Source organism: Sceloporus occidentalis, unplaced genomic scaffold (genome assembly GCF_023333645.1).
Source record: "Sceloporus occidentalis isolate IW3139 unplaced genomic scaffold, rSceOcc1.0.p SCAF_4, whole genome shotgun sequence".
NCBI lineage: Eukaryota > Metazoa > Chordata > Lepidosauria > Squamata > Phrynosomatidae > Sceloporus > Sceloporus occidentalis.
Genome location: NW_028316984.1, coordinates 142,630,862 through 142,655,743, shown reverse-complemented (window position 1 = coordinate 142,655,743; position 24,882 = coordinate 142,630,862). Strand labels below are relative to the sequence as shown.

Sequence of the window (24,882 nt, the reverse complement as noted above, 5' to 3'; positions counted from 1 at the left end):
ATGGTCTCCAGTTTTGGTGGACTTTGAGCAAAAGGCTGTGTGCAAAAATCCAGCTCAGCTAGTAAAGCTGCTGCTTGCTGCCGTTTTGCAAGACTTAATTGCTTTATTGCTGCAGCTTGCAAAGACTTTCCAAGCTGTCTGTGTACTGTAGTTACTTATTTAGCTTCCTCCTTTCCCTCCCAATCTTTGTGGTGCCAGGACTCACTCTCTATTCTGCTTTGCATCAATCTCCTGGCTAGAAGCAAGTAAATTAGATTAAACATTTCTTATATCATCTTCTCAAGTAAGAATGAATAATCTTCTTACTGCATCTTGATCTGGGGACAGTCCCTTTAGCTATGATTTCTGTTTTGATTTCCAAATTGGAAAATATGTTGTCTGTTTTTGTGTGCATGTGTGTGTGAGAGAGAAAAGAAATGTGAATGACAACCTGTAAGCATAACGTAGATGATAATACAGGGACAAATCCAGATGCCATGAGAGCAATATTACAGGGGCCAAAAACATAAATCACAGCATCAGAGGTAAATTTACTTGCTCTTCTGCCGATATAGTATATGGTATTCTGTGCTAGGAATGTCCCTCTATACTGGATTAGCAGGACAGTCTCTATAATTGATATAAACCAGACATTAGAAATGTCTGAATCAAAAGCCAGTTACAGAACGTTTCAGTTACAGAACGGTTGCAGCCATCCTGGATACACAGTAAGGGATGTGCAAGTTGTGGGCCTTGAATAAGGAAATTACAAAGGAAGACTAGAAAGAGAAACTGCTGAACTGTATTCACAAATTCCAATCCAATTCCAAACACTAAAATTATTCAAAGGAAATGCACATACAATAAAATGAACATCCTTCATAAAAATTACAGTCAGAGGCACAAAAAGTAGAAAACCAACAGAGTTAATTTACCTGTAAAATACAAAGACAAATAAAAATGTGTTAATCTCACCCTAAGAGTTAGCATTTTTTCTGTCCCAAAAAGGGTTGGGATATATTCACAAAAAAGTTCTCTCCTTAGTGAGTACATGGTGTGCTTCCAGTAAATTGTGGCTAATCATAGAATCATAGAGCTGGAAGAGACCTCAAGTGCCATCCAGTCCAATCCCCTTCCATACAAGAAGACACAATCAAGGCACCCCTGACAGATGGCCATCCAGGCTCTGTTTAAAAAGTCTCCAAAGAAGGAGACTCCACCACCCTCTGAGGGAGTGTGTTCCACTGTCCAACAATTCTTACTGTCAGGAAATTCCTCCTGAATTTTAGATGGAATTTCTTTTATTGTAGCTTGCATCCATTGTTCTGGGTCTTGTTCTCTGGAGCAGCAGAAGACAAGCTGGCTCCATCCTCAATATGACATCCCTTCAAATATTTAAGCTATCATATCACCTCTTAACTTTCTCTTCTCTAGGCTAAACATACTGTATATACTCGAGTACAAGTCGATGTCATGGTATATTTTGGGGCTAAAATTGGGGATTTTGATATGACCCATGGATACATCAAGGGTAAAATATAGCTGCCGCACTACCATTGAGTGCAATGGGCTCAAATAGACTCACAATTTAAAAGACTGATGCAAATCAAATATGAGGGCTTGAAGGAATTGGGAGGGGAGGATAAGCAAAAACAAGTAGATTAGACTCACAACAGGCAAGCGGAAGAGGAGAATGTGGTGGGTGGGTGTCCTTGTCTCTTTCCCCATCCTCCTCCTCCTCCTCTGCTGTGTTGTTCACTTTCAAGCGGCCTGGGGCCTTTCCATTGAAAGCGATGGAGGAGGACTCGTCAGAGACAAGGCTTGCCCACTTGGCAAAGCCCCTGGCCTCTTGGAAGTGGAGGAGGAGGAGAGACTATGATGCTGAGCTGCACGCTCGCTGGTGCTGGACTGAGATTGTAGCCCGGCCTGGAAAGAGGCCCATGCCCCCTACTGGCCTCATGGAAAGAGAGGCCCGGGGAGGCCTCTGCAAGCGGCAGTGGCAGCATATTCTGGAGGACTTTTGGGGGCGCAGGAGCAATGGGCCTGGGGCTCGCACATGAAGCCCAGGAACGAAGGAGGACTTTGTGGGGGGACTCCACTTGCCCATTGTGAGTCCAGTTTACTTTTTTTCCCTTATCCTCCCCTCCCAATTCCTTCAAGACCTCATATTTGATTTGCATCGGTCTTTTAAATTGTGAGTCCATTTGAGCCCTCGCGCAGCCATTAGGAAGAACAAGGCTTGAAGTCCCACTGTTTTGCGTATCTGTGGGGGGGGGGGTTCCCTCAGATCCCCACTGTATTACTGTATTGCCCCATGTGTAAGTCTACCCAGGATTTTGGAGCTCATTTTGGGGCATAAATTTCTCGACTTATAGTCGAGTATATATGGTACCCAGCTCTCTAAGACACTCCTCATAGGCCATGGTAAAGATGTAGCTAGACTCAAGCTGAAAGGATGTTCAGCTGTTGACATGCTCAGAGGTTAAAGGAAAGTTTGAAGCTGCACAATACATGGGAGCATGGAATGTGAAAAGAATGAATAGGGATAGATGTAGTAGAACAAGAAAGGAACATTGTAATACTTGGGGTGAGTGAACTGAAGTGGACAGAAATTACATTTTTGAGTCAGATAATTAGACAATCTTTTACTCAGGCAATGAAAATGTAATTAATTTCCCATGCAAGCAAAGTCTACAACAAAGACTTTTACCACACATGGAGTGAGAAATGTCAGATGTCCCAGCTGGGTTCAGGAAAGGACTTGGAACTAGGGATCACATTGCAAACATACATTGTCTAATAGAGCGTACCAAAGAATTTCAGAAGAAAATCAGCCTGTGCTTTATAGATTATAGGAAAACCTTTGATTGTGTAGTTCATGAAAAAAATATGGATTGCTTTTAAAGAAATGAGTGTGCTACATTTGGTTGCCCTGATGCATAAATTATACTCAGGACAATAGGCTACTGCCAGGACAGAATATGGAGAAACAAAATGGTTTCCTATTGGCGAGGTTCAAACAAGGCATCATTTAATTACAGTACCTATGTGTTTAACCTATATGCTGTAAGCATCATATGTAAAGCATGATTAGAGTCAGCGGAAGAAGGCATGAAAATGTGAGAAAGGAACATCAACAATTCAAGAAATGCCCATGGCACCATACAGAAACCAGCAAAGACATGGAACGATTATTTAAAATGTCAAGGAAGAAAGTGCAAAGGCAGGCTTACAGCTGAACATGAAGAAAATACTTACCTTTGTTTACATCACTTTAAAGTAGATGAGAAAAACATTAAAATGCTTCAATAATTCTATACCATGGCTGAGTCATTTATCAGAATGGAGACTGCAAGTCAAGAAACTGGAAGAAGAAGATTATTATTATTATTATTATTATTATTATTATTATTATTATTGTGTCCCACTCTTTTATTTGTATCCTGCTCTTTTCCCAGAACTGGGACTCAGAAGAAGGTAACTTAGAAAGGCAGCTATGAAGGAACTAGACAAGATCTTGAAGTGTAAAGATATATACTAAAGTTAGGATCATCCATGCCATCACATTTCTGATTTCTGTGTATGGTTGTGAAAGCATGCACATGTATGAGTGTGTTAACTAAAACCTGGAGAAAGCTGATAGGAAGAAAATAAACCTATTTAAAATGTGGTACTTGAGGAGAATTCTGCAGATACTGTGGACTGCTAAAAAGTCAAATCAATGAATCCTGCAGCAAGTCAAGCTTGAACTCTCCCTAGAAGCTATGATGGGCATATCATGAGAAGACTTGATTTCCTTGAAAAGGCAAAAATGCTTGGCAGGATAGAAGGCAGTAGGAAAAGAGGAAGACCACATTACAGATGGATAGACTTAATAAAGAAGGCCATGGTCCTGAGTCTGCAAGACCTAATAGGGCTAATGATGATAATGAGTCAGGCTGTATCCGTATGGCAGAAATGATCTGGTTTGACACCACTTCTTTCATGGCTCAATGTTACGGAATTCTGGGAACTGTAGTTTGTTATAGTACCAGAGTAGAGGTCTCTCATTCATAGGATTGCCATAAACTGAAGTAGACTTGATGGCAATTAAAGACTTGTTAATATGTAGAAGATGGAGCAAACTTGTTTTCAACTGCTCCAGGAATCAGGACATGAACCAGTGGATTCAAATTTCAGGGGGGGAAATTCCACCTAAACACTGGAAAGACATTTGTGACAGTAAGGCTGCATACACACTGCAGAAATGATCCAATGTGACACGTGGCTTAATGCTATACAATTCCAGGAACTGTAGGTTTGTGAGACAAGTAGCTTTCACTGTCAGAGCTCTGTTGCCACAACAAACTTCAATTCCCAGAATCACATAGCACTGATCCATGGCAGTTAAAGTGGTGTCAAATTGGATTATTTCATCTGTGTGGATGCAGCCTGAGAGCTCTTCAATAGTGAATTAGGCTGCCTTGGAATGACATGGACTCTCTGTCATTGGAAGTCTTTAAACAGAGGATGGATTGGCATCTTTTGGAAATGCTTTAGCTATATAGTCTTTTAAGGCAGCAAATTGGACTAGATGCACTTCCATTAATTCTATGAGAGGCAATCGTCTATAGAAGACTGTTCCCCTCCCCCATTTGCATGCGTAGGAGTGCTTAGTCGATGTAATTTCCCACTTCAGGGAGTAGTAGGTTGTGAGTGGGAGGGAAAGTGTGGGTTGCAGCTGGCAGCCTGCAGGAATTTTAATCATGCTTCCTATTCAGAAGGCTTGTATTGGTGGAATTTCATTAATTGGACTGATGTGACCATGTGGTTGGAAGCCAGCTTGTAGACATGTTCTGCCAAGTTTTAGTTAATGCACTCATACATGTGCATGCTTATCCTTAATTCCATAGCTCTCAAAGGCATCTGTCCCAATAGATGGCAGTCTCATGATTTGGACCAACCTACTACACAAGACAAGAACAACCAACCATCAACTTGTGAGCTTTCTCACAAAGGCCACATGTTAAGGCCACATACCAAATTTTAATCGTACCACAAATAAGAAGGTAGCCATAAAGTTAATATTTTGGGACCGTAATATGGTAGCTGATAAAATCTACAGGAAGGGGCAGGCATTTATTAACTGGCTTGGTTAGCTTTCCTCTTGTTTAGCTTATTCATGTAGGCGCCCATAACATGGAGCTACTGTTAGGAATTAATCCATAATCAAATGGGAACTTGAGGAATGTACTATTTTGGTTCTTTTTTCTCTTCTTCTTTTTCAGTTCTTCAGATTCTCATTGCTTTTATTTGAAAAAGTGATACTATAACATTATCCTTTTCAAAATAACTATGTTTTTTCAGTACTAATGGAAATTATCAGTTATTATTATGGCTGATAATTCCACTTAGTAGAATTGTTTTTAAATATTTTGTTTATTTATTTAAAATATTTATTTTTGAAAAGAATAATCCTATGGCCCCTATTTTTCAAGTAAAAATAATCAGAATCTACATAAAACACCCTAAAGGTGCTAGATGTGGTCTGATCTTGGTAGTTAAGCAAGGTCAACCCAGATTAGTACTTGGATGGGAGACTATCAACAAATTCCAGGTGCTGTAGGCTATATTAAAAGGATGGAACTGGCAAAATCACCTTTGAGTATTCCTTGCCTTAGAAAACCCTATGAAATTCATGTGGTTGCCATAAGTAGATAGGTAACTTGAAGTAACACATGGACACATTATTAGGGATCATTCCCTCTTCTTCAAAATCTGTGAAAGTCTAGTTGCTCAGATCGATAAGATACAGCCTGATTAAAGACAAGCCAGAAACTGAACTTTTGTAATAATTTCTACACGGTGTAACGTATGAGGGTAATGTCTTTTTTTCAAATCTATAGTATAAAGAAGTAGTTCCCAAACTTTGGTCCTCCAGATGTTTTGGACTTCAGTTCTCAGGATTTCTGACTGTTGACCAAGCTGAGTAGGGCTTCCGGGAGTTGAAGTCCAGAACTGGAGAACCAAAATTTGAGAACCACTGGTATAAGGAATCATTAGCCTTTAGGTATGGATATGCTTTTGAGATAAACCTCAGCTTTGTTCAGATGAGGACTGGAAACTGAACGTTCTGATATTTGGACCTCCAGTCCATGAAGCTAGCTTATCTTTAATCAGGATATTGGTCCTTTTGTATTCCATGACTGACATTAGGTTTACAATGACCATATTTCTGGCTTTCTCGTTTAGGAAAAAATAGTGAGTAGGGAAAAGAGGAATATGGCAGGGTGTTTAATAAGATGCATGGTGTGATGAAACCAGATAAAGAGATGTTTATGTCCTTCAATATTTCTAGAAACTAGAGTGAGCTAGTGAACAGTAAGAATCAAGAGTGAAGGAAATAACTTCAACAGCACACAATTAAACTAGAATTCAGTTCCACAAGATGTAGATGCCTTTAAAGGAGGATGAGGCTATCAGTGATTTTATGATGACTGTATTTTGTTTCCAGTATATGGGACAGTCTGCCTCTGAATATCAATTTCTGGTCTGAGCAGGAGGCTGCTACTATGTTCATATAATGCTTTTGGATTCCCTATAGGCAACTGGCTGACCTGTGTATGGACACAATACTGGGCTAGGTAGGCCTTTGGTTTGACCTAGCACAGCTCTTCTTATGTTCTTAATCATGTTTTGTTGATTTGGGTTACCATGGCAAAGTAAAAAGGTTCAAATTCCTCTTTGACCAAATGAGAGGAGGGATACCAGAGTATCGGCTAGAGCTGCATTCAAACAAAGCCAATGCTTCAAGAAGATTTAAGTTGGACATGCCAATGATTCCCAAGCAATATATTACTGTGTGGTGTTGGTTGCATTGCTTGCCACAGTCTTCTGCTTATAGGTCGCCAAAAGCCAAAGCTGACAACACCACAGGTGCCACTCATATGTGTGTGTGTGTGTGTGTATTTGTGATGACTCTTTACCATAGCTGTGTAAATCCTTGCTTTAGCTAACAAACTAGAAACTGAAAAGCTTGATTTAGAATGGTGTTTAGCTTCATCAAAAATTATATATGTCCATTTCTCTCTGCTGGATGTCTATTTGGACACATAGGTATTAGTTTAAAATGTCTTGGTTTAATGGGATGAATCCTAGTCTTGTTTCTTGGAATGGCTGCTGGAACTCATTAGTTAGGTTAAAGTAATAATGACCTGGTACTGATTTTAAAAAAAAGAAAAAAGAAAATAAATCAGATGTGAAAGTGATAGTTGCTAGTAAATGTTACCATCATCTTACAGATAACTTTAAAAAGTGATCATGTTACATGTCCTCCCTCCTTCCTTTTACTTCCAGTCCTTGATGGCCTGTCATAAAACACATTCCTGTGTAAGCCATTTGAGGTGGGTTGTGGTGGGTTGGCAACAGGGGGACAGAAAGAGTTCATTTTCTTCTGACTCACCAGTGCTTCATTGTCTGAATGTAATAGGGTGGTTCTTACTTGCCCCAGATGGCCATCTGAGTGGCTATTTCCATGCTTGATTGATGGTGCTTGACAAACAGAGAAAAACCCACAAAAAACTACAGTGTAGTGTAGTGATTAGTGTGTTGGGCAAGGACTTAGGAACTCTGGGTTCCTAGCATCTACTGAGCCACAAAGCTTATGAAGTGACTTTAGACCCTCCAGTATCTCTCATTATTGTTGTAAGAATAAAAGTGAAGAAGAGGGTCATGTACAATGCCTTCAGTTCTTTTAAGGAATATTAAGGAAATGTTATGGTAATTTGTAATAAACAGTAATTTGCCTAACATGCTACTCCTACTGTTTTGGATTCTGTTAAAATTACTACTGCTTTCTTAGTAAACCTGCACAAGATTTGACTGCATTGGGAGTAAGCCTTTTTGGCTCTCGTGAAGCTTACATCTCCATGAACGCACATCATATTGCGCTGTAAGGGTCTCTGTAGCCAGGTGCTGGCTTGTGATTTGAGACATAAATGGAACGACAGATAAAACTGAAGAGAAGGCAGAGAGCTACAGGAGCTTCTCAGCAGATGGATGGGCAAATGGAGTGTAGTGTTACTAGATGTAAGGTCATGAACTTGGCTTCTGAAGTAGAAGATGCATGCTAAATAGAAAATAATATTTGTGTGTGAGACAGAGAAGCACTCATTCATTTTCAAAACAATCTTTTAAAGGTCTCTAAGGGATGTGGTGGCTTAGTGGTTAAGATGCCAATTTTGACGATCGAAATGTTGGCAGTTCGAGGCCCAAGTGCTGCATGATGGGGTGAGGTCCTGTCAGTAGTCCCGGCTTCTGCCAACCTAGCAATTTAAAAGCATGCAAATACAAGTAGATAGATAGGTACCACTTTGGTGGGAAGGTAACAGTGTTCGGTGCAGTCATTCTAGCCACATGACCACTGGACCCGTCTTCGGACAATGCAAAGTTGTTTACAGCTAGGAATTCATGTCAAGGGACTACCTTTACCTTTAAAGGAGTCTTGTCTACATAGAGAGCAGTTAAAATGAAAGAGATAGTGGTGAAATGAAATGATCAAATGAAAGGGATATTGATGTGAACCTTCTGCATAGTTGCTAATATGTAGGATGACTTAATCCTTTCTTTATGTTATTTACATACCACTTGTTCAACAAATTACCCAAATTGGTATATAGATATTGCAGTCCAAATAATACCTGTAAAGTTCAGTTAGGTAAAGAATCGCAAGCCAGCAAAGAACGTAAACTCTTTCTGCAGAGATCTAAGCTAAAGACGGGAAGCTGAAGGTTCCTGGTGGACTACTTTGGGGAGGCTGTTCCGTAATGTGGGTGGCATTACTGAAAAGATCCCACATGTTATCATACTTCAGAAAAGAGGAGGACATAAAGCAACACCCATCCAGATTATCTGAAAAATACAAGGAAGGTTACATGAAAGATGCTCATTCAGGGGTACTGGAAACTAGTATCCAGAATTGCTATTTTAAAAAAAAAGAACGCTGGCTTTCTTTCTGTTTTGCTCAAGATTCCAAATGTCCCATTAGCTAAGATTAGCTGGTGTTCAAAGGATCACATTGCTTGTGGTGAATAAAACCCATTGAACCTAGCAAGAATTGCTTCTAAGTACACACTTATGTATTCATTTTTCTTGAACGTTCAAAACATTTAACATATACAGCATTATCTCTGTAAATCCTTACAGCAGCACAGTGACACTAGACAGTACTTTCCCCACATGAGAGATTAAGACTGAGGTGCAACTGTGTATGGCCAAATTTCATACAGTGCATAGCTGATGGGAAACAAATTAAGACCTTCCTGCCTCTCAGCTCATTCTTCAGTTCCATTCATTTTTACCAAATCTTTCTTCTAAGGAATTAAAATAGCAAGCTGGCTCCACTCATAGTCTTACAGCAATCCTTTGGGGTGCATTAGTCTGAGAGGTGAGGATTGTCCTAGAATATCTATTGGCATTTGGAATTGCAAATATATAAAGAAACTTTAAGTTGCAAAAGTAATAAACTTAATTTAATAAAAAATAAAGTTCCAGCTGTCAGTCATGGTAACCAGATTTTTTTTAAAAAACAAACAAACTAGTGTGTGAATTCAATATATAGCACTCAGGTAAAAGAGCCAGTGACTCTCTGATTTGGTTTTATTTAGTTTGACATCCCAAACCAGGTACTTGAGTTTGTTGATCTTCTAGCAGGTCAGAGAACATGAGTCAAAAACAAACCATAATTTAGGATTTTGGTTTGTTAAGAGAGCAACAAGCTAAAGTTACTTGTTTGAACATAATCAGGATTTTAAAAATTTCTGGTGTATTGTGACATGCAAACCAGGTCATTGTGTGTTGAGCTTGTAACTTTTATCAACAAAGCAAATACTATAATTCTATGTAATTGAAAGGATGGAGAATATAAGATTTCCCTACTACCCATGAAATGCATTTCCCCCAACCAGTTTCCTTAATCTTGGTTTAGTTATTTCATCTAAGCTGTTTTTCTAGTTTCAGCAAGAGTACGGCTGTACACCTGTAAATGTACAGAAATAAACCATTGACTCTTACTTTATCCACCCACATGGCAAACAGGATCTTTTCATATGCTATGTACAGAACCTAGAAAAGAGGTGATTTCAGCAATATATGGTGTGCCTAGCTGACTAAATGTTTCTTACTTTTTAAACTGCAAGGTGACTTTGGTGCAAAGGTCTTTATGGAAGGTACAAATGTAAGTACATTATCAGCAGTGATCATGCCAGGAGACGCCCAAATATTAGGAAGTATGTTTCACTAAATGAATTGGTGGCAGAAGGTGAAGACATGAAAATGGAAATTGTACTTCCAGAAGGTGTTTATTAAACTGTTGCAAAGATTATCTATTACAAAAACTTTTTTTTTTTTTTTTACCAAAGGTTAAACTCTTAGAAACAGCATTAATGCCATCATTTTAAAAAGGCCTTCTGGGGTAGGGAAGAGAGGTAGTATCTTTTACTGGGTTGGGGTCAGGAAATCAGGTCAACACAAGGAGCAAATGTTTTCAGTATAAATCTCCCAAGTGAGAGAATGAGTACAATGCAAGGTCAGAAGTCTATATTCTTGAGGAAGCAAAAAAAGAAGACGTAGTTTAAGGGAATGAATTGTCTGATGACAGTTTATGCTCCCCCCATTCCTATTGTATTGGGGGGGGGTTGTTTGCCATTCCTCGTGAGTTTTCAGACCCTTTGCTGTATTTTGTAAGCAGGGAGCAGCATTATTAAACTATTGCCAGTATTTTACTTTGTGCACAATACTTCAGGAAATACTGCTTGTCTGTAACGTTGCTGTAAAAGGTTTCTGTAAGCCTATTATGCTTTCACAAGTTAGGGACTTTCTTAGACTCTGTCAAGGATGAAAGTTTCTTCCTTGGTACTGATCTTTCCTGGCAGGGTTTCATAAACATAAGTAGGTGGTATATCAGTTGCATTTTTAAAGCAGAATTTTTCCACCCCTTGGGGTCTCTTGTGTCTTTCCCGGAGATATTTTTGTGCTGTTGAGCGAAGAGTGGAAAAATGAGCTGAGAGCATTTCATATGCGGTGAAGGAACGCCCTGGCTCTGTAATGCTGGACTGCAGGATTCCACTGCAAGCAGCCAGAATGGAGAGAGAGGAGGAGAGAGGGAACAGTGAGCATAAATGGATGGGTAAATGAGTGGGTGAAATGGGAAGCGCCTGATCCACGTGCAAGGAAATACAGTTGGCTTAGAAGGCAGAGGCTGCAGAGGATGGGAATATCCTCTTAACAGTAGTTGAGGCAAAAATGCATAATTCCATTTTAGATGTTGTGGGAAAGGGCATAGTCAAAGAATACTCAAGAGGTGCTTTGTCTGCCTTTGCCTTCCTCTGAAATACAGCCTACAGCACCTGCTATTCCTTGGTGGTCTCCATCCAAGTATTAACAAAGGCTGGGAGCCTCCTTAGCTTTCATTATCAGATGAAATGTGGTGCCATCCGGGCATTTAGGCCTCGAGTCCCTTGTGTGCCATACCTGGTCATCTTGGACAAGTAAGAGTTTTTACTCCAAGCAACCAAACAAGGAAGTCTTTGTGAAAGGTTCTTGCCACAACTTGGAACATTAATTTTAAAAAGTAGCAGCAACAGTAGTACGAATAATATGTTATAATTATTCATAGTTTTAAGTGTGCTGTATTGGTAGCACATTTCTCTTTATTTTTTTCACTAGAAAAATACCCTTCAAAATGCAAACATGACCAAAATCCCCTCAGCATTTGAGGAAGTAGACTCAAGCCTATGGAAGCATACATTACCCAACTTCTTTCTTTCTCTCTGTTCGTCGCAAAGGGGCTACAAGGTCCCATTGCGAGGTAGAACTGAATCATCCTTATTTTTTAAAACAGTTCAACAGGCTCTTGTGAACTAAGCTTTTCAAAGATCCCTGATTCTCTCTCTGTACAACTGGTTTGTTCTTTCATTGTATGTTTGTTTGTTTGTCTTTGTATAGCAAAATTTTCTACACACTGCATCATTGCTGCAAAAAAAATCTGCAGTTGGGAAAAGAGACAGTTGGGTGGTACGGGTTTCTCATGGGGCCCTGAATATGTTGGAAAGATGCCAAATTCAGATTGGTGACAACAGATGTTGGTAACTAGAATTGGCAGTCAATTTAATTAACCTTAATGTGCATGTGAAGCATTTATCTGAGTGTCAGTGGTTAGTATGGGAATGGAAACAATTCATATGGCAGGAAATAGCTTATCCCATTATGCTATGGAAATATGACCTGCCTGTCACCAAAAATTATTGCCAAAAGTCTTCATACACCTTTTAACCTCTTGCTATGTCTCAGTCTTACCTATCTGTGCTAGCCAACTATGTGCTGATTTAACTGTAGCAATAACATTTAATATCCTTGTTTTAAGAGATCTTTTCCATTTTCAGTAGTAGCAATGGCCCCATACAAACAGGACAAAATATAGCTGCTTTGGGTCACTTTGGAGATATGCTGTTTAAATGATGCATGCGTACTAAGAGTCCAGAAGCTGTCCCAATGCCGCGCTCCAGTCCTCAGGGCTGTTTCTTAAAGACTGGAGCGTGGCTTTGGCATGGCTTCTGGACTCTTAGTACGCATGCATCATTTAAACAGCATACCTCCAAAGTGACCCGAAGCAGCTATATTTTGGACTGTCTGTATGGGGCCTATATCATTGGTACTTATCCTCTTGTTTTGAATGCATCACACATAATCTCTACATATTTTATTTTGAATTTTTGTCACAGTGCCTAAATTTCATAATGTCGCAAGCCACAAAAGTTATTTTTTATTTCTAAAATGGTGATAGCAATTTCATAACATTGTTGTCCAGCCACTGTTTTATATTGACATGATAGGTTTGCCTTAGAGTCACTATAAGCCAGAAACAACTTGGAGGCACACAACAGCAAGTATATTGCACATTTAAGTATACTTTTTTAAATATAATTTTAAAAGTATATTGTTTTTAACACATGCCACTCTCCATTTTTGTACATGTTATCTTAGGGAACTAATGGAGCACAAATTTACCTTTCTTGTCTCTGTGCATCCAAACATTAATGTACTTTCCTTTACCTTCCTCCCTTTATCTGGTGGGAATTGGCTGGTAGCATGAGCTTTTGTAGACTTGAGCATGCATTGGAGGAAGTAGGCTCAAGTGTATGAAAGCTGATGCTACCAGCATTTTTCTTTCAGTTGAGTCTCAAAGGGGCTACAAGATCCCTTTGCATACTAACACAGCTTTGCCCCACACATTTTCTTAAACATTCCAAAGCAGGAATGGTTGACCGCTTAGAAATTCCTGAGGTGGAGTGATAAAGTTTCTAATCACTAAGAAAGGCCCTGTGTAAAATGTAAGTAGATGAGATTCCACCTTCTTAGATAACGCTTGTTTTCAGGTGCAGTTCTTATTTAGTTGACCCTGCGGGAGCCTCTGACAACATAATTTCTCTGTCTAAATTAAGCCTCTTTCATCCTTGGACAGCAATGGCTGCTTCATTTTTTGATATCTACTTGAGCATGTGAGAAATGTACTCAGCTTTGAAAGTTAATTCCTCCAACATAATTAAATTGTTAAATTATTACAAAGCCTTTACCTTTCCACCCACCCCCACTAATGTTTTTAGTTAGTCTTACATTGACAAATAAGTAAAACTTTAGCCTCACTTTAGTTCTGTACTACAGTGGACCCTTGTTATATGCTGGGGTTTGGTTCCAAGATCCCCCGTGTATAACAAAATCCATGTATGCTCAAGTCCCATTACATATAATGACATAGCAAAATGGTGTCCCTTATAAAAAATGGAAAATCAAAGTAAAGTTATACTTTTTTGGAACATTTTCAATCCGTGTATGCTTAAATCCGTGTATAAAAAATCCGTGTATAAGAAGGACCGACTGTACACTCCCCCCCCCCCCCCGAAACTGCCTATTTTTTTCTCCTGGAACTGCACATTTTGTGTCTCATTACACATTTTAAAAGGATTTGGTTAATTCTGTTCTGGGTGTCCCCAAGATCTACTGCTAACTGCTTTAGCTATGAGGTATTAATCTGCAAGCTCAAAAACTAGGTAAAGTAACCTTTCCTAATGACTTGCCTTGCTTGAGCATATTCAAAAGGGCTTTGTTGAACTGAAAAGAATTGCCAGTAGAGGCATGGTGGGATTTATTAGAGGGTGAGGAACAGGGTGGTAAATACACTTTGATTAGGTTCTTAATTGCATTTTGGTGTGTAACCACAGTTATGCAAACTTAGAAAGTTAACTACCTAATATTTGCTTGTAGGAACGTAAAGGATCTTGAGATATTTTGTTATCTTTGTTGCATCAAACTCTCTATCAAGAAAATGGTAAACTTTTCCCTGATGTTTCATATTTCAGGACTTTTGTTTGAAAATATTTCTGTGTACATGCAACCATACACACTACTTTGTGGTTGGTGGGGTTTTTTTTGTTTTGTTTTTGTACAAAGTTCATTTTGTGCAAAATACCCTGCTTTGTTTGGCTTTTTTGTGTAAACCCCAAACTATTCTATTAAAATTTTGCTTTATATAAACAAGTTTTTGTGAAAATACATTTTGCCCCAAAAGTCCTGAAATGTGAAAAAATCATGCACACATGTAGAACGCTGTTCTGATCCTGCCCACCAGGAAGAGAACTTTTGAAATTATTAATTCTTGTCTGTGAGAATTAAATAAATAAAAATATACATTCCTGCTTGTTTGCTCTATATCATTTACATTGTGTTTCTCTGTGCACAATATCTGATATTCATAATCTCTGCCTATTATTCTTCTGGATGTTGTGTATTTAAAAGTTTCTGATGCAAGACTTGTTCCTGGTAGATGTTAACCTGAACTAAGCTATTTAAGTACGGGTCAGGAAAGGTTCACCGCATAGTGGAAGACAGGGAGTTAAGCTGGACTATCTGTAACACAACAATGCACTCTACTGAGTCACTGGAGAAGAGAACATTGGAGCAGAGGCATGGTGTGCTAGCGGCCCTTCTACAGAATAAACAGTTATTTTTACTTCTGCTAATGCTGCATATATGCTCTGTTTGTGCTCTGTATTAAACTGCAGAGTATATGTGAGCAGCTTCAGAGGTTGGCTGTTAAACTTTTTTTTGTTGTATGTTGACTTGTCAATCTTGTTAGAGAAGTTATACAAAATCCCAGATACTCATGTGGCTAAAGAACGATTGGCATAGTTCCTTGCAGCAGGGATTGGGAACTTGTGGCTCTTCAGATGTTGTAATGCTACATGACCCATCAGCCCCAGCCAGCAAGACCAATGATCTGGAATGATGGAAGTTGTAATTCAGTACTCTTGGTCAAGAGCAGGAGTGAGAATTGTGCACGTCTCCAGACTACACATTTTAAATCTGTTCTGAATGTCCAGATTTGCAGCTCCCAGTAATCGCAGCTGAGAAATTGATGGCAAGGAATGCTGAGAATTGCAGTCCAGCAACATATGAAGGGTTGCATGATTACCATCCTTGCTCTAGTGGAGGCTTTTCTATTAAAAATAACCAAAATAACAACAAAATCTGAAAACAGTACTTTTGGCTCAGCTCTGTTTATTATGTGTGACTCTGCATTGAAATCTACCAAAATGTGCCCAAATTGCTTATGTTACTTTGACTACTATGTACAGCTGATTTTCTCCTTATCCATGTGTGACCATATTTCTGTAGAGTGAAAAATCATACACTGATGAGTAATAGTTTTATAACATCACTTTCAGTGATTTTCATTCCCAGCTTTCAAAAAACACATGGATTTAATGTGTGTTGGCAGTTTGTGTTGGCTCAGTTTGAGGTTTCAGTTCCCAAGTAACCAACATGCTTTCTGGAAAAAAAGATAATTGTGCGTTTAGTTATAGGTAGTAAAATATTTAGTTAATAGACACTTTTCTTGGTTTTGTTTGTTTGCAGCTGGAAATATTCTTTTTTCTTTTTCTTTTGGTATTTTCATTATTTAAAAATAAATAAAATCTCTCAAGAATTTGTCCAACAAGCTAACTTATACATTTTGTTTTTTTAATATTTATATCTGTACATATTTTTACTCTGCTTTTTGGCTAAAAATAAACAAGATCTGCTAAGCTAATATATAAATAAACATTAAAACTACTACTATAGTAAGTAATCCTAAAAGAGCAAACAACATTGTTAATAATAGCCAAGTAAATATTCCATCACAAGAGCAGAAAACAGCGATGAAATTAGAAACTAGCCCTCTTTCCTCAAATACTGTCTGAAACACAAAAGTTTTCAAAGGACAGGATTGGATGGTGAACATTTGCTGGCAAAAAAAAGGAGAAGGCAATTGTCATTTTCCACTGTTGTCTTGCCTAAAAGAGTTGCCTGGTTGTAAAACAGACCTATTGTCACAATGGGAATGATGGCAAAACTTTTGGGATAGATTATGGGATCTGCAAATTATAAATTTTGCTTGTTAGTGATAATTTATTTTGCAGTCATTTTGCGAATGCCTTCCCAGGGACCATGGATGTATAGATACAATTAGGGCAAATGAACTATATTGGTATGTATTTTGAGAGTGAGTAAGTTATGTAGAGCCAGCATGGTGTAGTGGTTTGAGCACTGGACTGCACCTCAGGAGCCTGATAAACTCTTTACCAACTCTGGGTTAGAATCTCTGCTGTGCCATGGAACCCCCCCCCCCCCCCAGCATGACCTTGGACAAGTCACACTCGCTCAGCCTCAGAGGAAGGCAAAAGCAAAGGCCAACTTCCTCTGAACAAATCTTGCCAAGCAAACCCCATGATAGTAGTGTTGCCATAGGTCAGAAATAACTTGAAAGTATGCAATAACAAGAAGATCATATATATGAGGAAATCAATTTAAAAGGATGCATTTCGTTGGGAAATACGTTGTTGATGTGTGTCTTCAAGTCATTTCTGATTTATGGCAACCCTAAAGTGAAACTATCACAGAGATTTATTGGTAAGATTTTGGTTGAAACCCAGCTAAAATTGTACTAATAATACATGAAATGCAAATCATTATCTGGTAGACAAAATCATTCTATTATAAAACAAGGAGAGGCAGGAAGGTTGGCAAGGGAGAAATTGACACCTGGTGGCTCCGATATTGGTAAGGCTGTGAATCTGCTTTGAAACTTGTTGGGTTGAGGGAGGATAGAGGTCAGGACATAAGATAGCTCCTTTATTGTCTGAACTAAAACTTGGAGCAGATTTAGTATGCTCTGACAGCAGGGCTCCAGCTGCAGCTGAGGGAGGCTGGAGATAGAGGTAGGTAAGTGGATAAGCACATCTACCTGTAATTGGCCATTTTTTCCCATGCTGTTGAAGAGTGTGGATCAGGGATGGACAACTGCATGGTAAGATGAAGGCCAATTTCTCCCCTCTCCCCAACCAGCCCATAGTCTGCGCCTGCCTGTTTGGGTTCCAGAATACCTCCTTTTGGTGGGCCATATATTGTCCAAAATGGCAAGCAGAGATGATGTGATGTCAGTTCTGGTTGCCATTTTGGCCCATACAAGGTTGAAATGTGGAGAAATTTGAGGGCATTTTGGAGTAATCATTGGGTAAAAATCACCTGCAAAGCTTACCTGCCTTTGGTATGCTTTTAGGGATTAGTGGAGGTCTTTGTCAGCTGCAAAAATAGAATTGGGGTGGGTGGGTACTTGGGTCCCATTATGGAAGAAAGGAGGAATCTAAATTAAATTTAAATATAAATAAATACACAATACTTCTTTTTCTCCTGGTGTGGATGAACTGACAGAAATTCTGGTTGTCATTTTGTAATCAATTATTTTGTTATTTCTGTTGCAGGTTCTGATTTTTACGGATGTCCGGTTCTTTTTGAGTTACACAGTATAAAGTTTAGAGCCTGACAATCTGTCTCTTGCATCTCTACGTGTATTAGACCAGTGGCCAGCGAGGGAGGCACGTTTTTGGACTATCTTTATATTTATCCATCACTTTCTGCTTGAACACTAGCAATGGGCTGGCTGTTGGTCTGATTTCCACCCTCCACCCCGCATCTTTTGAGGGATAGACTAACCATGAGTCTGCAGGCTCAGCAGAAGTCTTCAAATAAGAGGGCTGGAAAACGGATTGCTTTTTATAATGAACAATCTGGTCTGCTGAAAGAAGCCCAACAGCCACAGCTGAAAGAAGGGCAATACTACGGCCATGTGGGGAATATGCCTGCTTCCCAAACAATGGAGCTTTCCAAGTCAGGGGTCTTCAGTGGAGTCCCCAGCAACGCAGCTCTGCTGAATTCTGTTTATCAAGAGCGAGGTGAGGCCAGAATGACTGCCCAGCAGTTGGCTACAGCCAAGTGGCAGAATTCCTTGATGGGAAATCGGTTGCCCGAGCGGAGTGAGGCCAGTTGGCCACCTCCTCAGCCTGGAGGGTGGACTCATGGGATGGTTTATGGAGGAGGCAGCCAGAAAGGGGGCCACCCGAACGCTGGCATCCCAGGTTTCTACAGCCATCCAGAGACCCTGAAAAGAAACCGGGAGAAAAGTGCTGTGGTGTCACAGCTGAACATGTATGGAGATGCCGTCCAGCAGATGATGTCTCAAAAAGTTCAGCTAGAACAGCAAGCACTGGTCCATCAGCAAGCCCAGATGAATCGGTATCAGCAACAGAATCAGAACCAGGCCCTCCCTTTGCAGCCTTTCCAGCTTGCCTTTGGCCATCAGGGCCAAAAGCAGGGACTCCCTGAACTGTTGCATGTCTTTCAGCAACCTCCCACTTCTTCGAGCCCAGCCTTTACTACCCAGCAAAAGCAACAAGCTCTTCCACAGCTGCAGCTGTTTGAGAATTTCTATCCACAGCAGCAGCAACAGCACCATCAGCAGCAGCAACAACAACAACAGGCATCTTCACAAGCCTTTGGCCTTCAGCAGTCTGCTGCTGTAGGACAAACTCATGCAGCAGCACCACCTCATCAGCACCATATGGTTCCCCATCAATTCCACTCTGTTCCTGAGAGGAACCAAGAGCTATTGAAGGCCCTTACAGAGCATAACCCACAGACTGTCCTACCCCAAGCCCAGATCCCTCTCCCAAGAAGATCACGGAGACTCTCCAAGGAAGGCATCTTGCCAGCATCTTCTGCAGAAGATGCCTTGGCATCAAAGATATCTGAGGAGTATACCAGCAACATGTTACCCCATCACTGGCAAGCGCAACAGCATCTGGATGTCCAGTTTCACCATCAGTCAGAAACATTCAGTCACAACAAGGAGGGTTACTCACAGCTAAACAGAGGAGAGGTGCAACATGGAGAGCGGCCAGTGGGAGGTCACCCAAGCCAACCTGACATGGAGAAAGTGGGTACATACGAGAATGCCAGAGAAGCAGAAAAGCAGATGGCCATCAATGAAGGCCTTGTCCAGAGAGCTAATGACTTTGCTGGAGTTAGAGGTGGTGTCATCCAGAGCACACGGAGAAGGCGGCGTGTTTCTCAAGAAGCCAACTTGCTAACCCTGGCTCAGAAGGCTGTGGAGCTGGCCTCTCTTCAGAATGTCAGAGTAAGTGGTGTTTCTTGCATAGGACCATGGCCTACCCTCTCTTTTCACTGCACATAGTAGGCAGGAGCATCTAGGGCTGCAAATTGGACCTCTGAAATTGTCTGAACTGTAGTGTTAACCAGGTTTTTAAACAATAATAAGGGATGGTCAAGATTCATGACACACGGGGTTGACAATCAGGAAGCAGGTATTAACAAGTTTATTTTTGCCTAAATAACAAATGAAAGTGTTGATTGCAGTTAACTTAGCTATGCATTTCTTTGCAAAATTAACATATTGTCCACATTCATAAATTGCATGATGCACACATTTTCTGTTTTTATGAAGGGCCCATTCCCTAATGTACAAGATATTTTGGCATTTTATTCAGTTTATATAATAGGAAAAAGTTTCTGACCTTAAAATAGGGAACATTCTTTATATAATAAGGGAAACTTGGCAACCCTACCAGATGATCATGCTCTCTTCCTGGTGATGTCATCATTTTATAGTTTCACAGCCATTCTACAAAGTTGAATGCTTCTCCCAAGGCTTAGTTACTAGCAGTAAAAGCTTTAAGTGAAAATACACTAGTATTTTTGGTTCTACTTTTTTGCCTTTGGTTTTGTAAATCATTGGCATGTGGCCCCCTGGTGATATCTTTGAAACTGAATTAACCTTTGGACTGAAAGAAGTTCCCCAATCTCAGAGTGAAACATCTTTAAAAGGTTTGCAGTTGTTCCTGATCCCTCATTTATCTGGAAAGTATAGGGAAGTGTTTATTCCAGTTTAAAAAATACTGTTTTGAATAGCAACCCCCAGAATCTCTAGCCAGTGGATGTGGAGATTGTAGTAAAAAAAAAAGTAATATTTCCATGCTCTAGTATAAAAAGTCTTTGAAGTTTTTACCCTCTTAGAAAAAGCAAAAATATACTGCAGGAAAGTAAAGGTGTAAAATCTATTGGCAATTCACATGATGCTATTGTGACCAGTGGATTTGATTGGGACATTTAGCAGTCATCCTGCAAGCTGTGTAGCAAGAAAAAAATTATAAAGTTTTTAGAAATGATTTTGGGGCAATAAATATGTCAAAACTTTGTCTCAGGCATCATTGTAAAAGAAAATACTAGATAATCCAATTTTTAAAAGAAATCCCAGAAGGGAAAAAGCTTCAAAGAAATGGGGGGGGGAATGTTTTTTCACCCCAGTTTTTTCCCATTTTTCTTTAAGGCATTTACATCTCTGATGGGGACTTGAGCCTGCATCTCCCAAGTCCCAATCCAACACTAAACCAGGGTGGTAATCATGCAGACCTCCAGATATTGTTGGACTGTAAGTCCTAACAGCTTTAGGCATTATAGCCAGCAGGGAGGAATGCTGGCAACTGCAGTGATTCTTCATGGAAGACTTTTTCTCTTCATGAGAGATAGATAAAATAGAAATTAAATAAATAAGCTATAATTGTTTATAGAGTCAGCAGGAGGGCAGGTAGTTCACTCTTGCCTCTTGGGTTTTGCTTCCATTTTCCTACTGAATTTCTCTGTGCTCCCTCTGCTGACAAGCTTCATCATTTCCCCTCAGTTGAATCACCCAAACACTGGGCTTAATTGATATGGGAGCAAGTGCCAAGCAGCTTGAAGAATTGAAGATTTGAGGCTTTTCAGGAATTTCACATACATACTTCTTGTCTGATCATGAAACTGGAAATGCTTTAGAAGTTTCTTTAAAGTCTTCACTAAGTGAACACTGAGACTACCATGGTTAAACTATAAATATCTGAGAGCCAAGGCAAAGTAACATTATGTATTCTGTGTAGTGTTCCAGTGATTTCAAAACTAAGCTCCATTTACTTGAAAATCCATTAGTAATGTTGCCGGGTTCTCCACTTCTGCTTACATTTAGCCAGCTGGTCCTAGAAACCATGCCAAAGTGTTTGTTACATTTTCCCCTTTTATTCCTTCAGTTGTACAGAGCTGGACAAATAGCCTATCTATATCTATTATTTGTCCCTATCGTGGAGCTACTGTTGTTTGCTTGATCTCTGGCATGTAGAATATGAGGCTCAAGAAGTTGGAATTCTGTAGCCCTCCAGATATTGATGAATTGTAACTCCCAGTATTGCTCACTCTTGTGGCTGTGCTGGCTAGGCCTGTTGGGAGTTGTAGTTTAACAACATCCGGAGAACTGCACCTTTTCCATCCTGAATGTATGTGAAGTGGGCTTGTAGATACAAGATTTCTATGAAGTTTTACTCACTGCTTCTTGCAAATCCATGTCACTCCTTTATGTGGAATTGCTTATTCATCTGTACACATTTGTCATGTGCGATGTTTTCCTTGTGAAATGGAGAATGATCCAAAATCCCCTTAGGGGATACATCCCATGTACTAGATTAATGTGACCTAGCCCTTAATTTATTATATTATGAGCCTTATCACATGAGAAAACAAAGTGGAAATGAAGCCAGAGAGTAGCGGCTTTCTCCATGCCTTACCACATGATGTCATAGCACTTCAGTTCTCTTCCTGTGGGAGATGATCATAGCAAGTCTTTTGTCGAACGGGTTTTTCCAACTAGAAAAAAAGACGCTTTGACAATCGTCTCCCGCAGGAAGAGAACTGAAGTACTATGACAGAAGAGCTCTCGTGGTGCAGTGGTTAAATTCCTGTACTGCAGCCACTCTCTCACAAACCACAAGGTTGCGAGTTCAGTACCAGCCAGGGGCTCAAGCTCGACTCAAGCTTGCATCCTTTTGAGGGTTGCTAAAATGAGTACCCGGATTGTTGGAGGCAATTAGCTTACACGTTGTAAACCACTTAGGGAGTGCTTAAGTGCACTGATAAGTGATATAGAAATGTACTTGCTTGCTATTGCTATGTGACATCATGCAGTAAAGCATAGAGAAAGCCACTACTCTCCAGCTCCATTTTAGTTTCATTTTTTGTGTGTGATTCAGCTCTATGTAATATTTCCAATATATTATTCCAGAGGTTTGCACACTTGTATCATCCATACAGAAAAAGGAGTCATGGTTTTATTTCTAGTTCTTACTCTGAAAGTATCTTAAAGCTTTGCTTATTTCTTAATTATGAGGAGCTTTGCTTTCCTGCCTGAGCAGCAGAGCCACTAGACCCGGAAGGTAGCCACTGTTGGGAGTGTGCTGCTGCTGCTGCTACTACTATTCTGCAGCCTTTGCAGGCTGAGTGAGTGGAGAAAACAGGAGACTTGCTTTCCCACCCAGCCAATAGACTTGCCTGACCCAAAAGGCAGCCCTTCCCATCAGTGCAGAGAGTGGCACCTTCCTCTGAGGTGTCACCCAGTGAGTTCTGCGTCCCTCCAGTGACGCCCTGGCCTGGGACTGTGTATGGCCCCCCATACTACTTTTGTAGCCCTTAACCCTTCCAAACAGAAAAAATATTATTTGCCTTTCCTGGAAGCCTCAAGGAGTATCAGTTCCCTTTTAAACAGGTTTTTGGAGCATCGTTCAGCACTAAAAGAGAAAAAGAACAACCTCCCTTTAACATGAAGTGGACCTTTGGGCACTTACCCAGTTTTTATCATTTGTTTCTGTGTTTTGGCAGTTGGCGTGGCCCCTGGAAGGTCCCAGCAGCAGAAGATAAGGCCCACAGACCCACCATAGTTGCACAGCACTGTTATGAGCAAACATTAGCCAGTGCCTGTTTTTGCTCTGCTAATTTGTAAATGCAATTGTCAGGGATAACTCCAGATTTGATAACCAGGTCACCTGCTAGCAAATGTTAATACCTTTGGGGACTGAAAAGAAGGTTTATTTTATGCCTCTTGTCCTGTTTGGAGACAATAACCCTAATTTTCAATCCTAGTTTTTCCACATATTCCTAAAAAAACATATATCGGGTATCTTTAACGGCATGTGGTCTTTTTGTTTGAAGGAACATGAAACTACAGAAGAGAAGAACAACAGTGAGGCAGTCGCAGCTGCACCCAGGAGTGTTGTAGAGTTCGCCAGTTCTTCACCTGCCCCAAAGAGAGCCCGGGAGGACAGCAGCTTAGTGCCTCTTATCATTCCTGTGTCTGTTCCCGTGAGGAGATTGGATCTTCAAGAGATTGGAAGGGAGAGGAGTGAGGACAGCAAGCACTTCATGACCAATGACCGGGGAGTCCCGGAAAGCAAGCCTTCTGTAATCGTCACCCGGAGAAGGTCCAATCGCAATTTAAATATGGACACAACTGCTCAGGTAAGTCTGGCTTTGGAATCCTGGGCATCAGAAGAACTCAGAAAAAGTTGCTCTTTGGACTATGAATCTCAGAATCTCTGAGGGGTTATGGGAGTTGTAGTGCAAGAATGTAACATTTCCAACCTCTGGGCTCGGGGCACAAATGAATCCTCTGTGTTTGTAAAGTAAATCCTCATGTGTATGTATATCTGACTTATTCTATGTGTATTTTTCTGTCATAGATTGTGGTTTACATACTCAAGTGTTCTTGTTTTCTGACTGTAACAAACTGCAAGCCTGTGTTGTATTGCAAACTGTTTATAGTTGAAGTTTATTTGCAGGTTCCAGAGTAAAAGTATTCATCCTTGATAGTAGTGTTGTGGATTCTGCCATGGGTAATTCCTTAGGCTTGCCCACAGTGGTAATCTGTCTACAGTGTTCTGAGTCTGTGTCTTGTTCCTGAGTCCCCGAAATCTGTTTAAGCCTTGATAGTCTTGAAAGGGGATTTTACTCCTCTTTCTGATTTTTCTGCTACTTGATAGCTAATGTACAAGTCACACTGGCTTCTATCCATAATTGGTACTAAAAGGGCAAAGCAGTCCCTCTCTAGCTCTTTTGACAATGAAAAGATGGAAACAAGGCAGATCACAGAGATGTCCTCTTTGATATTTGAAATTTGATATTTTTAATAGTTTTCATTTCAAAAAGAATGCTTTTAGCCAGAGTTGAATAGGGCATGAATATGTGGGTTGTTCTGAGTTACACAAGTGATTTGACTATTCTGCAGGATCTCCTGGGCACACTGAATAAGGAAAGCACTTCAGTGTAGGAAGAAACCATAAAAAGCAAATGTAAATAGCTGCACTTTATTTTTCACATTTGTTTTTCAAGATCTTTTCCTTGCATGTATGCTTTTTCCTATATGGATGCCACACTTGGGATGAACTTACACGAAAGTCTTTCATTATGATTAAGTACACCAGGGGATTCAAAACGAATGGTGCAAAAGTAAAACTAGTCTTATTTGGTTTTGCACCAAGGGGAAGCCAAGGAGACACTCCTAGACTTTAGGAAAACCAATTTCAAAAAACATGGGAAAATACTGGGTGCATTTCTAAGGCCTAATATGTTTTAGCTTGTGTGTACTTGTCCAGGAAATGGTTTGAGAGTTTCTGGTCCAGA

The 24,882-nt window shown here is 40.1% G+C and overlaps 1 protein-coding gene across 2 annotated transcripts in view; it reads left to right on the top strand.

The window, feature by feature from the left end:
- Positions 1-24,882, top strand: part of MIDEAS (mitotic deacetylase associated SANT domain protein) — a 75,654-nt gene that overhangs the window by 15,278 nt on the left and 35,494 nt on the right. For both annotated transcript variants that reach the window (XR_016280965.1, XM_089521845.1), the window contains exons 2-3: positions 17,814-19,525; positions 23,416-23,721. Coding sequence is in view for 1 of the 2 variants with exons in the window: in XM_089521845.1 (XP_089377971.1) it covers positions 18,047-19,525; positions 23,416-23,721 (1,785 nt within the window). In the remaining variant the exon portion in view is untranslated. The remainder of the gene's footprint in view (positions 1-17,813; positions 19,526-23,415; positions 23,722-24,882) is intronic.